This window comes from Molothrus aeneus, chromosome 31, assembly GCF_037042795.1.
Source record: "Molothrus aeneus isolate 106 chromosome 31, BPBGC_Maene_1.0, whole genome shotgun sequence".
Taxonomy (NCBI): Eukaryota; Metazoa; Chordata; class Aves; order Passeriformes; family Icteridae; genus Molothrus; species Molothrus aeneus.
Window position 1 is genome coordinate 317501 of NC_089676.1, and position 11278 is coordinate 328778.

The 11278-nt window shown below is 51.0% G+C and overlaps 2 protein-coding genes across 4 annotated transcripts in view; one reads left to right on the plus strand and one right to left on the minus strand.

Moving 5' to 3' along the window:
- LOC136568359 (GON-4-like protein) overlaps window positions 1–6328 on the plus strand; it is a 60276-nt gene extending 53948 nt beyond the window's left edge. For 2 of the 3 annotated variants that reach the window (XM_066568326.1, XM_066568328.1), the window contains 4 exons: window positions 1334–1541; window positions 3847–4552; window positions 5256–5358; window positions 5847–6328. In XM_066568326.1, the coding sequence (XP_066424423.1) occupies window positions 1334–1541; window positions 3847–4552; window positions 5256–5358; window positions 5847–5996 (1167 nt within the window). In that variant the 3' untranslated portion in view covers window positions 5997–6328. The remainder of the gene's footprint in view (window positions 1–1333; window positions 1542–3846; window positions 4553–5255; window positions 5359–5846) is intronic. The other variant, XM_066568327.1, reaches the window with a different exon arrangement.
- Window positions 6329–6564: 236 nt separating this feature from the next.
- MSTO1 (misato mitochondrial distribution and morphology regulator 1) lies at window positions 6565–11179 on the minus strand. Its single transcript, XM_066568329.1, has 14 exons — window positions 11105–11179; window positions 10892–11015; window positions 10695–10749; window positions 10345–10408; window positions 10211–10259; window positions 9594–9708; window positions 9385–9502; window positions 9156–9290; window positions 8913–9065; window positions 8290–8421; window positions 8008–8189; window positions 7753–7851; window positions 7545–7663; window positions 6565–6849 (listed from the first exon to the last, which is right to left on the minus strand). The coding sequence occupies exons 1-14, from the start codon at window positions 11177–11179 to the stop codon at window positions 6620–6622; spliced, it is 1650 nt and encodes a 549-aa protein (XP_066424426.1). The 3' UTR covers window positions 6565–6619.
- Window positions 11180–11278: the final 99 nt, after the last annotated feature.

Here is an 11278-nt window from a genome sequence, read left to right on the forward strand (position 1 = left end):
GAGGGGAATCCCAAATCCAGAGCTGAGGAGGGGAATCCATCCAAAAGTGAGGGAGGGAATCCCAAATCCAGAGGTGAGGGAGGGAATCCATCCAAAAGTGAGGGAGGGAATCCCAAATCCAGAGGTGAGGGAGGGAATCCATCCAAAAGTGAGGGAGGGAATCCCAAATCCAGAGGTGAGGGAGGGAATCCATCCAAAAGTGAGGGAGGGAATCCCAAATCCAGTGGTGAGGAGGGGAATCCCAAATCCAGAGCTGAGGAGGGGAATCCCAAATCCAGAGGTGAGGAGGGGAATTCCAAATCCAGAGCTGAGGAGGGGAATCCCAAATCCAGAGCTGAGGAGGGGAATCCATCCAAAAGTGAGGGAGGGAATCCCAAATCCAGAGGTGAGGGAGGGAATCCATCCAAAAGTGAGGGAGGGAATCCCAAATCCAGAGGTGAGGAGGGGAATCCCAAATGCAGAGCTGAGGAGGGGAATCCCAAATCCAGAGGGGAGGAAGGGGATCCCAAATCCAGAGGTGAGGAGGGGAATCCCAAATCCAGAGGTGAGGAGGGGAATCCCAAATCCAGAGGTGAAGAGGGGAATCCATCCTGGGGTGAGGAAGGGAATTCATCCAGAGGAGAGGAAAAGAATCCATCCAGAGATTAAATTGGGATTAAATTGGGATTGCAGAGGTGAGGGAGGGAATCCCAAATCCAGAGCTGAGGAAGGGAATCCCAAATCCTGGGGTGAGCAGGGGAATCCCAAATCCAGAGGTGCCTCCCTGCCTGGAGCTCTGCCTGCACCTCCCTGCCCTTCTCCCATCTCTCTCCCCTCCTCCCTTTCTGCTGCCCCTCCTTGCTCTGCTAAATCTCAATTTTGGTGTTCTGCTGGCTTAAGAAGAAGTTTTTAGAGTGGAGGAGGCTGGCATGGCCACTATGTGAAGAGGCCAATTTCTGATGATGATGATGATAATAATAATAATAATAGGTCAATTTCTGATGATGATAATAGTAGTAGTAATAATAATAATAATAATAATCATCTTCTTCATAATCTAATAAATTAATAAGCATAAAATAACAATATTGATCATAATAATAATGGTATTAATAACAATAATAATAACAACAAGAAGAATATAATAACAATAATAGCAATGTTTATTATTATTATTATTATTATTATTATTATTATTATTATTATTATTATTATTATTATTATTATTATTAGGTTGGTTGTATTTTTTTTTCTCTAAAGCAAATATAATTCAGGAATGCCTGGGCAGCAAAGCCTGAGGTGTGTTTGGCAAGGACAGACCCGTGGGTGATTGTGCCTCTGGGTTGCTTTGCAGGTGTGTGAAAGCAAATTTTATAAAAACAAAGATTCTCAGGAGCTCCCTGCCAGCCTTGCTCAGAGGGAGTCGAGTCCCCAGCCAGAAGGGAAGGAGCCTGGAATGTCCAAGGAAGCTGGAGAAGAAATCCTGGAGAGCAGAGACGAGGCAGAGGATGCCCAGGGCAGGACAAAGCCTGGCCCGAGGAGGGTGGAGTCTCTGTCTGCAGGTGTGTGCAGCTCGTGTCTGCTGCTGGCAGCTGTGGAACCCTCTCCACACAGATCAGGAGAGGTGCAGGCACTTCTCTGGAGTTATTTATGTTTATATATTTCATGTATAATATAAAAATATATCTATATTTTATATATTATATAATATATAAAATCGGTTTATATTTTTATATATAATATTTAATATAAAATCGATTTATATTTATATATAATATTATATATATTTTAAATATACTAGATATTATATATATTTATTAATATATAGTATACATAAAATATATATTTAAATATATATAAAATAAATTCAAATATATACAATATATATTTAAATATAGTTATTTATATATAATAATAATATATGAAATGTTTATATTTATCCATAAATTATATATTAAATATTATTAATTAATAAATTATAAATTATATATTAAATATTATATATTATTATAATATATAAATATTAATATTAAATATTATATATTATTATAAATTATATATTAAATATTAGATGTATAGATATATTTAATGTTTAATATATAAAAATATATCATATATTTAAAATGCACATTTTAAACAGAGATTGTTTAAAGGCCCATGAAGAGATGGTGGCTCTGAAATGCTAAAATGGAAACTGGGGAAGAAGCAGCACCATGGAAAATATATATATAAAATATATATTAAAAATTTATATATATATATATATAAAATATATTAAAAAATTAAAATATATTATATATATATAAAATATATTTTAAATGTGTATTTAAAATATATATATATATAATATATTTAAAATGCACATTTTAAAATATATTTTATATATATATTTAGAATACAAATTTTAAATATATTTTATATATATAATATATTTAAAATACACATTTATTGAGTATAATAATTCTAATTATTGTCTTTTCACTTTTTTTCCCTCTGGATGTTCTAAACCCTTTCCTGCCCAGAGAATATTCTGCCCTTTTCACAGTGATGGCTCCATTTAAGCTTCTCTTGCCAGATGCTGCTCCAGTCCCCAGTCCATGGTGCTGCTCTTCCCCAGTTTCCATTTTGCCATTTCAGAGCCACCAGCTCCTAATGTGCCTTTAAACAATCTCTGTGTGTTTGTTTTTCCTCCAGTCTGGTCCAGAGCAGGACAAACACAATTCTGGCAGGATGAACAGCCTGAGGGAGGAGTTCTGCTCCTTCCCTCCTCCTTCCTCTCCTCCTTCCTCTTCTCCTTCCTCTTCTCCTTCCTCGTCTCCTTTTCTCTCCTCCTTCCTCTCCTCCTTCCTCTCCTCCTTCCCTTCTCCTTCCTCTCCTCCTTCCTCTCCTCCTTCCCTTCTCCTTCCTCTCCTCCTTCCTCTTCCTCCTTCCTCTCCTCCTTCCTCTCCTCCTTCCTCTCCTCCTTCCTCTCCTCCTTCCTCTCCTCCTTCCTCTCCTCCTTCCTCTCCTCCTTCCTCTCCTCCTTCCTCTTCTCCTTCCTCTCCTCCTTCCTCTCCTCCTTCCTCTCCTCCTTCCTCTCCTCCTTCCTCTCCTCCTTCCTCTCCTCCTTCCTCTTCTCCTTTTTCTCCTCCTTCCTCTTCTCCTTTTTCTCCTCCTTCCTCTTCTCCTTCCTCTCCTCCTTTCTCTTCTCCTTTTTCTCCTCCTTTCTCTTCTCCTTCTCCTTCTTCTCCTTCTCCTTTCCCTTCTCCTCCTCCTTTTCCTTCTCCTCCTCCTTTTCCTTCTCCTCCTCCTTTTCCTCCTCCTCCTTCTCCTTTTCCTCCTCCTTTTCCTCCTCCTTTTCCTCCTCCTCCTTCTCCTTTTCCTCCTCCTTTTCCTCCTCCTTTTCCTCCTCCTTCTCCTCCTCCTTTTCCTCCTCCTTTTCCTCCTCCTCCTTTTCCTCCTCCCTCTTCTCCTCCTCCCTCTTCTCCTCCTCCCTCTTCTCCTCCTTCCTCTTCTCCTCCTCCTCCTGCTCCTGGGGACAGCACACAGTTCAATACAGGAGTTTAAATGTGGTTTCCTGCCTGGGTTTGTGGCTTTGCCAGGAGCTGTTTCACTGGAGAGTTTTGCTCTGGGCAATGCACTTTTGCAATCTTCATCACTTCACCCAGCAGTTGGTTGCAGCAGCCCACAGGGGTGAAGAAAATTGGCTGCAGATTTGTTTGCTTTGGAGCACAGGTGGGGAAAAGGCAGGTGGAGTCACAAAGCTGCTCCCAAACTGCTCTCATGTGCAGCATTAGGCTCTGTAAATAAAAATGTCTCTAAAAGTCAGGGAATGAAGCCTCCAGGGCTTTTCCTTACAGCTTCTGTGACCTTGTTTGTGTTTCTCAGCAGGACCTCAGCTGGAAGGAAGGCTGCCCTCCAGCACACCTTGTGGAAAGGCTGCCCCTGCTGATGCCCAGCTTCCAGAAGGTTCCAGTGCAGCTGTGGACGCTGCCAAGGACAGGGACTCTGCTGCCACTGGCCCCAGATGGGCTCAGCTGCCAAAAGCTGCCCTGAAACTACCTCAAGAAACCAAAGCCTGCCCTTGCCCTGGGGCCCTGGAGCAGCCTGGGTGGGAGGCACAGGGGCTGAGCAGGGACCTGCTGCTCTCTGCTGCAGCCAGAGGCTCCCCAGCACCTCCTCCCTGCCAGCCTGAGGGGCTTCATTCTGAACATGGGGGCTCTGCTCTTGCTCCTGAAGGTGGCAGAGAGCTCGAGCAGGGAGCAGCTTTGGCCCTGGCAGGAGGAGCTGAAGCAAAGCAGGGCTGGAGCTGCAGGAGCGAGAGCTGCAGCTCGGGCTCCCCTGGGCACTGCAGCTTGGACACACAGGACAGAGGCTGCTCTGGAGCTGCTCCTGAGGCCAGGCCAAGGGCAAATGCAAGCAGCAGCAGCTTCTTGGTGCATCAGCAGCCTGGGCAGATGGAGCCCAGAGCAGGAACAGCCTGCCCAGGGCACAGGGAGGAGGAGCAGCAGCAGCAGCGGGTGACAGAGGCCACCGTGTGTGCCAAGAACAGCAAAGTCAGCTCCACTGGGGAGAAGGTCGTGCTCTGGACCAGGTACTTCTGCCTGAGCTCCTCTTTCTGTGCCCCCTGTTTGGCTCCAGCTCTGACTGGGTCATTTCATTTTGTGTCCCTGATTTCTGACCCTTCCCTTTGCTCAGTCCATGTTTGGCCCCATGAGCTGCTCCTGGCAGGGCATTGGAACACTTCAGACTGGGGGGAAAGAAAAACTTAAAACCTTCTCAAAAAGTTTCTCAAACCTTCTCAAAAAATCTTAAAACCTCCTTCAAAAAACTTAAAGCCAGGCTAAAGGAGCTGTGCTTAGAGAAGGGGCCTGGGGTTGGGGGTAGCAGGAGGAGCCTTGCTCAGGGATGGCAGAGCTGGGATGGCAGAGCTGGGATGGCTGAGCTGGGATTGGAGAGCTGGGATGGCTGAGCTGGGATGGCAGAGCTGGGATGGCTGAGCTGGGATTGGAGAACTGGGATTGGAGAGCTGGGATGGCTGAGCTGGGATGGCTGAGCTGGGATTGGAGAGCTGGGATGGCTGAGCTGGGATTGGAGAGCTGGGATTGGAGAGCTGGAATGGCTGAGCTGGGATGGCAGAGCTGGGATGGCTGAGCTGGGATTGGAGAGCTGGGATGGCTGAGCTGGGATGGCTGAACTGGGATTGGAGAACTGGGATGGCTGAGCTGGGAGCAGGGCTGGGGTGTTTGAGTCTCTTGCTGGTTTGGGGCTGCTTTCACAGGGGTTTTGTTCTGCAGGGAGGCTGACAGAGTCATCCTCACCACGTGCCAGGAGAAGGGAGCCCACCTGGACACCTTCCACGCCATCTCCCAGAAGCTGGGCAACAAGACAGCCAGTGAGGTGAGGGCTGCTGTGGGAGAGGGGCTGGCAAGGTCAGGGTGCTGTCCTAGCAGCCTCCCAAACTTCAGTTGGATGAAAAAATCATCTCTGTTGCAAATTAAAAAAATCAAAAGCAAACTCTGTTCTGTTTTATTGTGCCAAAAATGCTGTGTGCCCTGGTCCTGGCAGGGTCACCAGTGGGATTTGAGCTGCACCTTTGGCACTGGAGTTGTTTCAGTGGCTGCTACTCAGCCTCCCCCTTCTGTACACAGGATCTGCTTTTGAATCCTCCCAAACTGCCAGATTTGACCTGGAGAATGAAACTGTTCTTCCAGAGAAAACAAAACCCAGAGCTCTTCCAGTTCTCCTCCTTGATGCCTCAATCTTGTATGAATTGCCACTGTGCTGTGGATTTTTTGGTGTTACAGAACACCCTGAGCTTGTATGGAATATGAAATTGCAGTTCCATGGCAGCTCTGAGGTCACCCTGGATTTCCTTGGTTCCCCAGGTGTCCCACAGGTTCAGGGAGCTGATGAGGCTCTTCCACACGTCCTGTGATGGCAGCTCTGAGGATGAGGAGGATGCCACCAGCACCAGCAACACAGACCAGCTGTCAGACAAAGATCTTCTGCTTTCTGAGGAAGAACCTGATGACTGAGGTGATGAAACTACTGACTGCACCAGAAGAGGGGTTTTGGTTTTTGCCAGTTTGCTGCTAGACAGGTGCTGTGGAAAAATGTTTGCACAGGTACTTGAGACAGCACCTTAATTACTTTTTGTTCAATTTCCAGCCTGTACCAAACCAAAGGCAGGAAGTAAAATGAAAAAAATTCTTTAGAACTCCCCTGGGGAGTTTCAGCAGTGGAATAACAGAACTTGGGGACACTGATCTGGCCTTGGGGCCCAGCAGCCTCTAACCAGGACCTGTAAATATTGTACCCTGAAATGTCACTTTTTATGTGCAACAAACACATGAGTTTTTCTAAGTTCTCCCCTTGTGCTGATTGTATGTGAGATAGTTACAGTCTGAATTTTCTATTTATTGTCTGGGTTTATTTGAACAGGCAGAGCAAATCCAATTTGCACTGCTGAAAAAAAAAAAGCCAACCAAAATATAGAAAAGAAAAAGCAGCTTTCCTCCTTTGCCACACAACTGTGAGTAGCTGGAGAACTTCCCCCAGAAGATTTTTTTTGGTAAAATGAAAAGAAGGAACAGCTGGGCCATCTCCAGAACCATTCCCTTTATTCTGGGAGCCACCTCAAAGCCACTCCCGCTGTGCATTAGTCTGAATCTCCTTCATCCTCAGATCCATCAGCTCCAGCTCCTGGCTCATAGCACTGGGCCAGGGTTCTGAGCTCCTCCAGGGCCTCCTGGACGTCGTCGTGCTCCAGCCCGGCCGCGCAGGGGCGGCCCCAGCGCCGCGGCCGCAGCTCCCGGCACAGCCCCGAGAGCAGCCCCAGCAGGCCAGGGCAGCTCTGCAGGGCTGCCAGCACGGGCACGCTCTCAACACCTGCGGGGAGAGCGGCACAGCAGGGGTTAAACAGCACCAAACCCTCGGGCCTTGCTCTGTGCTGCTGCAGCACCTCCAGCGCAGCTGCTCCCAGCTCTGCACGCTGGGTCTGTTCCTTACTGATCATTTTGGGGTGTTATTGATCATTTTGGGGTGTTATTGATCATTTTGGGGTGTTGTTCATAATTTTGGGTTGTTGTTCATAATTTTGGGTTGTTATTGATCATTTTGGGTCGTTGTTCATAATTTTGGGTTGTTATTGATCATTTTGGGTTGTTGTTCACAATTTTGGGTTGTTATTGATAATTTTTCCCTCTGTCAGGCCCCAGTCTCTCTGTTGCAGAGTTTAAGGGGTGTTTGTTACCTGCTGAGGAAAAGCCCTGGGCTCTGTCCAGGAGGATGACAGGCACAGCAAGGGTTAAACAGATGACAGGCACAGCAAGGGTTAAACACCACCAGACCCTCAGCCCTTGCTCTGTGCTACTTCACAAGCTTGAGCTCAGCTGCTCCCAGCTCTGCACACTGGGTTGGTTGGTTATTAATAACCCTGGTTATTGATAATTTTGGTTATTGATAGTTTTGGGTTGTTATTGATAATTTTGGGTTGTCATTGATAATTTTGGGCTGTCATTGATAATTTCCCCCTCTGTCAGGCCCTGATCTCCCTGCTGCAGAGTTTAAGGGGTGTTTGTTACCTGCTGAGGAAGAGCCCTGGGCTCTGTCCTGGAGGAAGCCTCGTGTGGTCAGGAGAGGAGAGAAGAACTGTGGGAAGGGAGGCTGGGTGTGACAGGGCTGCTGGAGCACGTGGCAGGTGCTGTGAGGAGATGAATGAAGTTACCCAGAGCCCCCTCAGCGCTCCCTGTGCTAAACCAGCACCCCCTGAAGCTCCAGACCTGCACCCACCTGAAGGCCCCTGGGAAGTGGCTGTGCAGGTACTGCTGGAGCACCTGCTCAGGGCTCTCACAGCTGTGCAGGGGCGGCCTGGGCTGGCCTGGGCAGCTGCTGCAAAGGAAATTCAGCGTTTTCCAGCCTGGAACCATCAAGGCCTCAGCTGCTCTTCAGCTGTTTTGCTCTCAAATCAGCAGCACTCAGTCTACCTAGGCTGCTCCTCTGTGGATGAGGAATCCTGCAGGAAGTGCAGCTCAGGTGCTGATTTACCTGGGGGCTTTCTCCTGGCCAATTCCTCGTAGCACCACAGACTGAGCAAAGCAGGAGCTGAACCTCTGCTCCTTGCACGAGGACAGGAGCTTCCAGGGCACATCCTGGTGGGCACTTAAAACATCAGGGAGCGAGGAGCCAGACGAGGCAGGCAGGGGAAGAGCTGCCCAGGCAGCCACAACCTGGATTTGGGTGACAGAGCAGAGTCTGGAACACGCTCCTGGCACAGCTGGGGCCGTGCAGAACAGCTGCAGCACAGCTGGAAGGTCTCCTCATCCTCACCTTCCTCCCAGAAAAGGTGAGGGAGTCAGCAAAGTGCAGCATGGAGGCCTGGGAGGAGCAGAGCCTGTAGGGAGCCGTGAGGGTGTCGAGTGCAGCTGCCAGAATTGCACTGCTCTGGTAGTTCAGGGATGCCTGGGGAGGAGACAAGTGCAGCAATGGCAGGACAGCTCACAGTTTGTGTATTTGACTTCAACCAGATTGTAAAGTGTGCCTTTAAAAGAGGTGGTTTACAGTTATTTCAGGGTTGGGATAAGCAGCCAGTGTGTAACTGTAGTTCCAGCCCTGCTGTTGGCTAACAAATGCTTTGGTGCCAGTTTTCTTATCTTTTTTGGCTCCTTAGGGCTCCAGTGAGGCTGGAGTTACTCCAAGCATGGAGAATAATGTAGTAAAGCCTTTTCTTCAGTGCTAGCACCCACCAGAAAGCACAGTGGCCAAGGAAATGTGTTAATATTTTCAAAAGCAGCAAGAAAATTACAGAAATGAAAAGCTGGCAGCTAAAAGTCCCAGTGAAAAAGCAGGAAAAGGTCAGTGCTGAGCAGAACAGCACCGTGGAAAAGCACCAAGCCCCAGAGCTGCAGGAGCTCAGTGCCAGCCATGGTGGGTGATCCCAGCCCAGCACTTACATTGTATTTTATGTATGGAAATGTCACAGGAGGCTCTGGCTTGAGTCCCAAAGTGCCACTGAGTGACAGGGGGCAGAGGAGAGAGCTGTGACGGGACAGGTGGGCAAGGCCCAGGGCCGTGTTCATCAGTCTCTGAAAACTCTTCTGAGGGTCCTGGGGGGGAAAAAATCCAACCATTGGAACAGCAAGAACCTGCCCAAGCCAGGCTGGGCAGCTGCTCTGGGCTCTCCATTGTTTACTCACTCCCACAGCACTCAGGACTGGAGTCAGGCCCCAGGTGAGGATCCCCTGCCGTGAGTACTCATCGTGGAGCAGCTCTGTCACCTTGGCACCAACTCCAGAGAATCCATTGTGGAGGTCACAGAGCACCTGAAACCCCTGGGGGAAGGAAACAACGGCAGCATCTCAGATTCTGCTTCTCCTCGAGCAGAAAGCTTCTTGGAAGCAAAGGGAGCTTGGAGAAGGTGAGCACCTGAAGATAATCACACTCCTCAACAAAGAAGTGCAGCCGATCTTCCAACTCCTCCACGCAGGCAGGGTCCTGCAGGAGACTTTCACCTTGCCCAAAGGCTTCGAGACAGCCACAATCCCTAAGGGAAAAATGGGTAAAGAGGGCTTATTTTATCCCTTTTATTCATCCTTGAAGGCAAAACTCAGCCCTGGTTTGGGGTCTGGCCATACCCATCGTGCAGGTACTGCCGGATCACGTGGAGACTCTTGGGGTGCAGGTGCACGTTGAGGTAATCAGACCAGAGCCTGATGGAGGGAGCGTGCTGGGAGCCTGCAGGAGAGGAACCTGCAGGGAGGCAGAGGGGAGAGCAAAGGTCCTTTGAGCTCTGAGCATCCCCATGAATGTAAAACCAGTTTTCTAACATGTTCTGAGTATCCCCTTTGAGCTCTGAGCATCCCCATGAATGTAAAACCAGTTTTGTAACATGTTCTGAGTATCCCCTTTGAGCTCTGAGCATCCCCATGAATGTAAAACCAGTTTTCTAACATGTTCTGAGCATCCCCTTTCTGCTCTGAGCATCCTCTTTGAGTTCTGAGCATCCCCGTGAATGCAAAATCAAATTTTTAACTTATCCAGGTTTTTTGGCCCATCTGCTGGGCTGAAAAAACAGGATAAGTTAAAAAATTGGGTCAGCCCATCTGCCCCAGCTCTCCATAAGCCAAGCACTGTTATCCCATAGTTTTCCTTCTCCCTGTTCCCTCACACGCTGTCCCACAGCAGGAACCAGGGAATTCTGGTTCTGCCTTTCTGGACCTGATCGCAGAGACCGAACCCAGCGTGCACAAACCTGGCCCCGCAGCACCGGGATTCCCCTTGGCGTCCCCGGCAGCGTCTCCCTGCGGGAACAATCCCGGGCCGGTTACCGGGGGCTTCGCCTCGTCCCCGGGCCGGGAGCGGTGCGGGACCCGCGGCCGCGCTCACCCTGCGGCTCCCGGTGTCCCGCGACGCGCAGCCCCGCTCCCGGTAATCGGCGACAGCCCCGTCCCTGCGACACAAAGCGGCGGCAGCTGCGGGACCCCGGCACGGCCCGGCCCGCACTCCCCAGCTCACCGGTGACACCGTCCTGTCCCTCCCCGTCCCGTTCCATCCCGCACTCACCGGCGGCCCCGTTCCCTCCCGTCCCGTTCCATCCCGCACTCACCAGCTCACGGGCGGCTCCGTCCCATCCCATCCCGTCCCGTCCCGCACTCCCCAGCTCATCGACAGCCCCGTCCCATCCCGCACTCACCGGTGGCCCGGTCCCGTTCCCTCCCGCACTATCCCACACTCACCAGCTCACCGGCGGTTCCGTGTCCGCCCCGTCCTTTCTGAGCGCGCCCACGCCGCCTGCAAACAGAGCCCGGTCACAGCCGGGCCGCCCGGTGCCCCATCCCGCCCGGTGCCCGTGTCCATCCCGCCCGGTGCCCGCGTCCATCCCGCCCGGTGCCCGCGTCCATCCCGCCCGGTGCCCGCCTCCCTCCCGCGCTACCTTTCAGCTCCAGCGCCACCAGCCGCGGCTCGGGGCTCTCGGTGCCGCCCGGGCCCCGCCCGAAGCGGAGCAGCGCGGCCGGGCGGAGCTCGGCGGGCTCGGCGGGGCCGCGCAGCGCGGCGGCCTGCGGGGAACGGCGGGGAGGAGAGGAGCGATCAGAGCGAGCCCCGGGCCCGGCCCGACCCCCGGCCCGGCCCGCAGCTGCCCCCGCACCTGCAGCCCCCACCAGTGCGCGCCCACGCAGCCCGAGTAGTGCCCGAGCTGCAGCGTGACCGCCTCCCCCGGCATCGCCCCCAGGAACGGAACCGGGAGCGCGTCACGGGGCCCGCCCCGGACGGGCGGGGACGCGGCGGGGGCGGGAACGGACACGGACAGAGACACGGACAC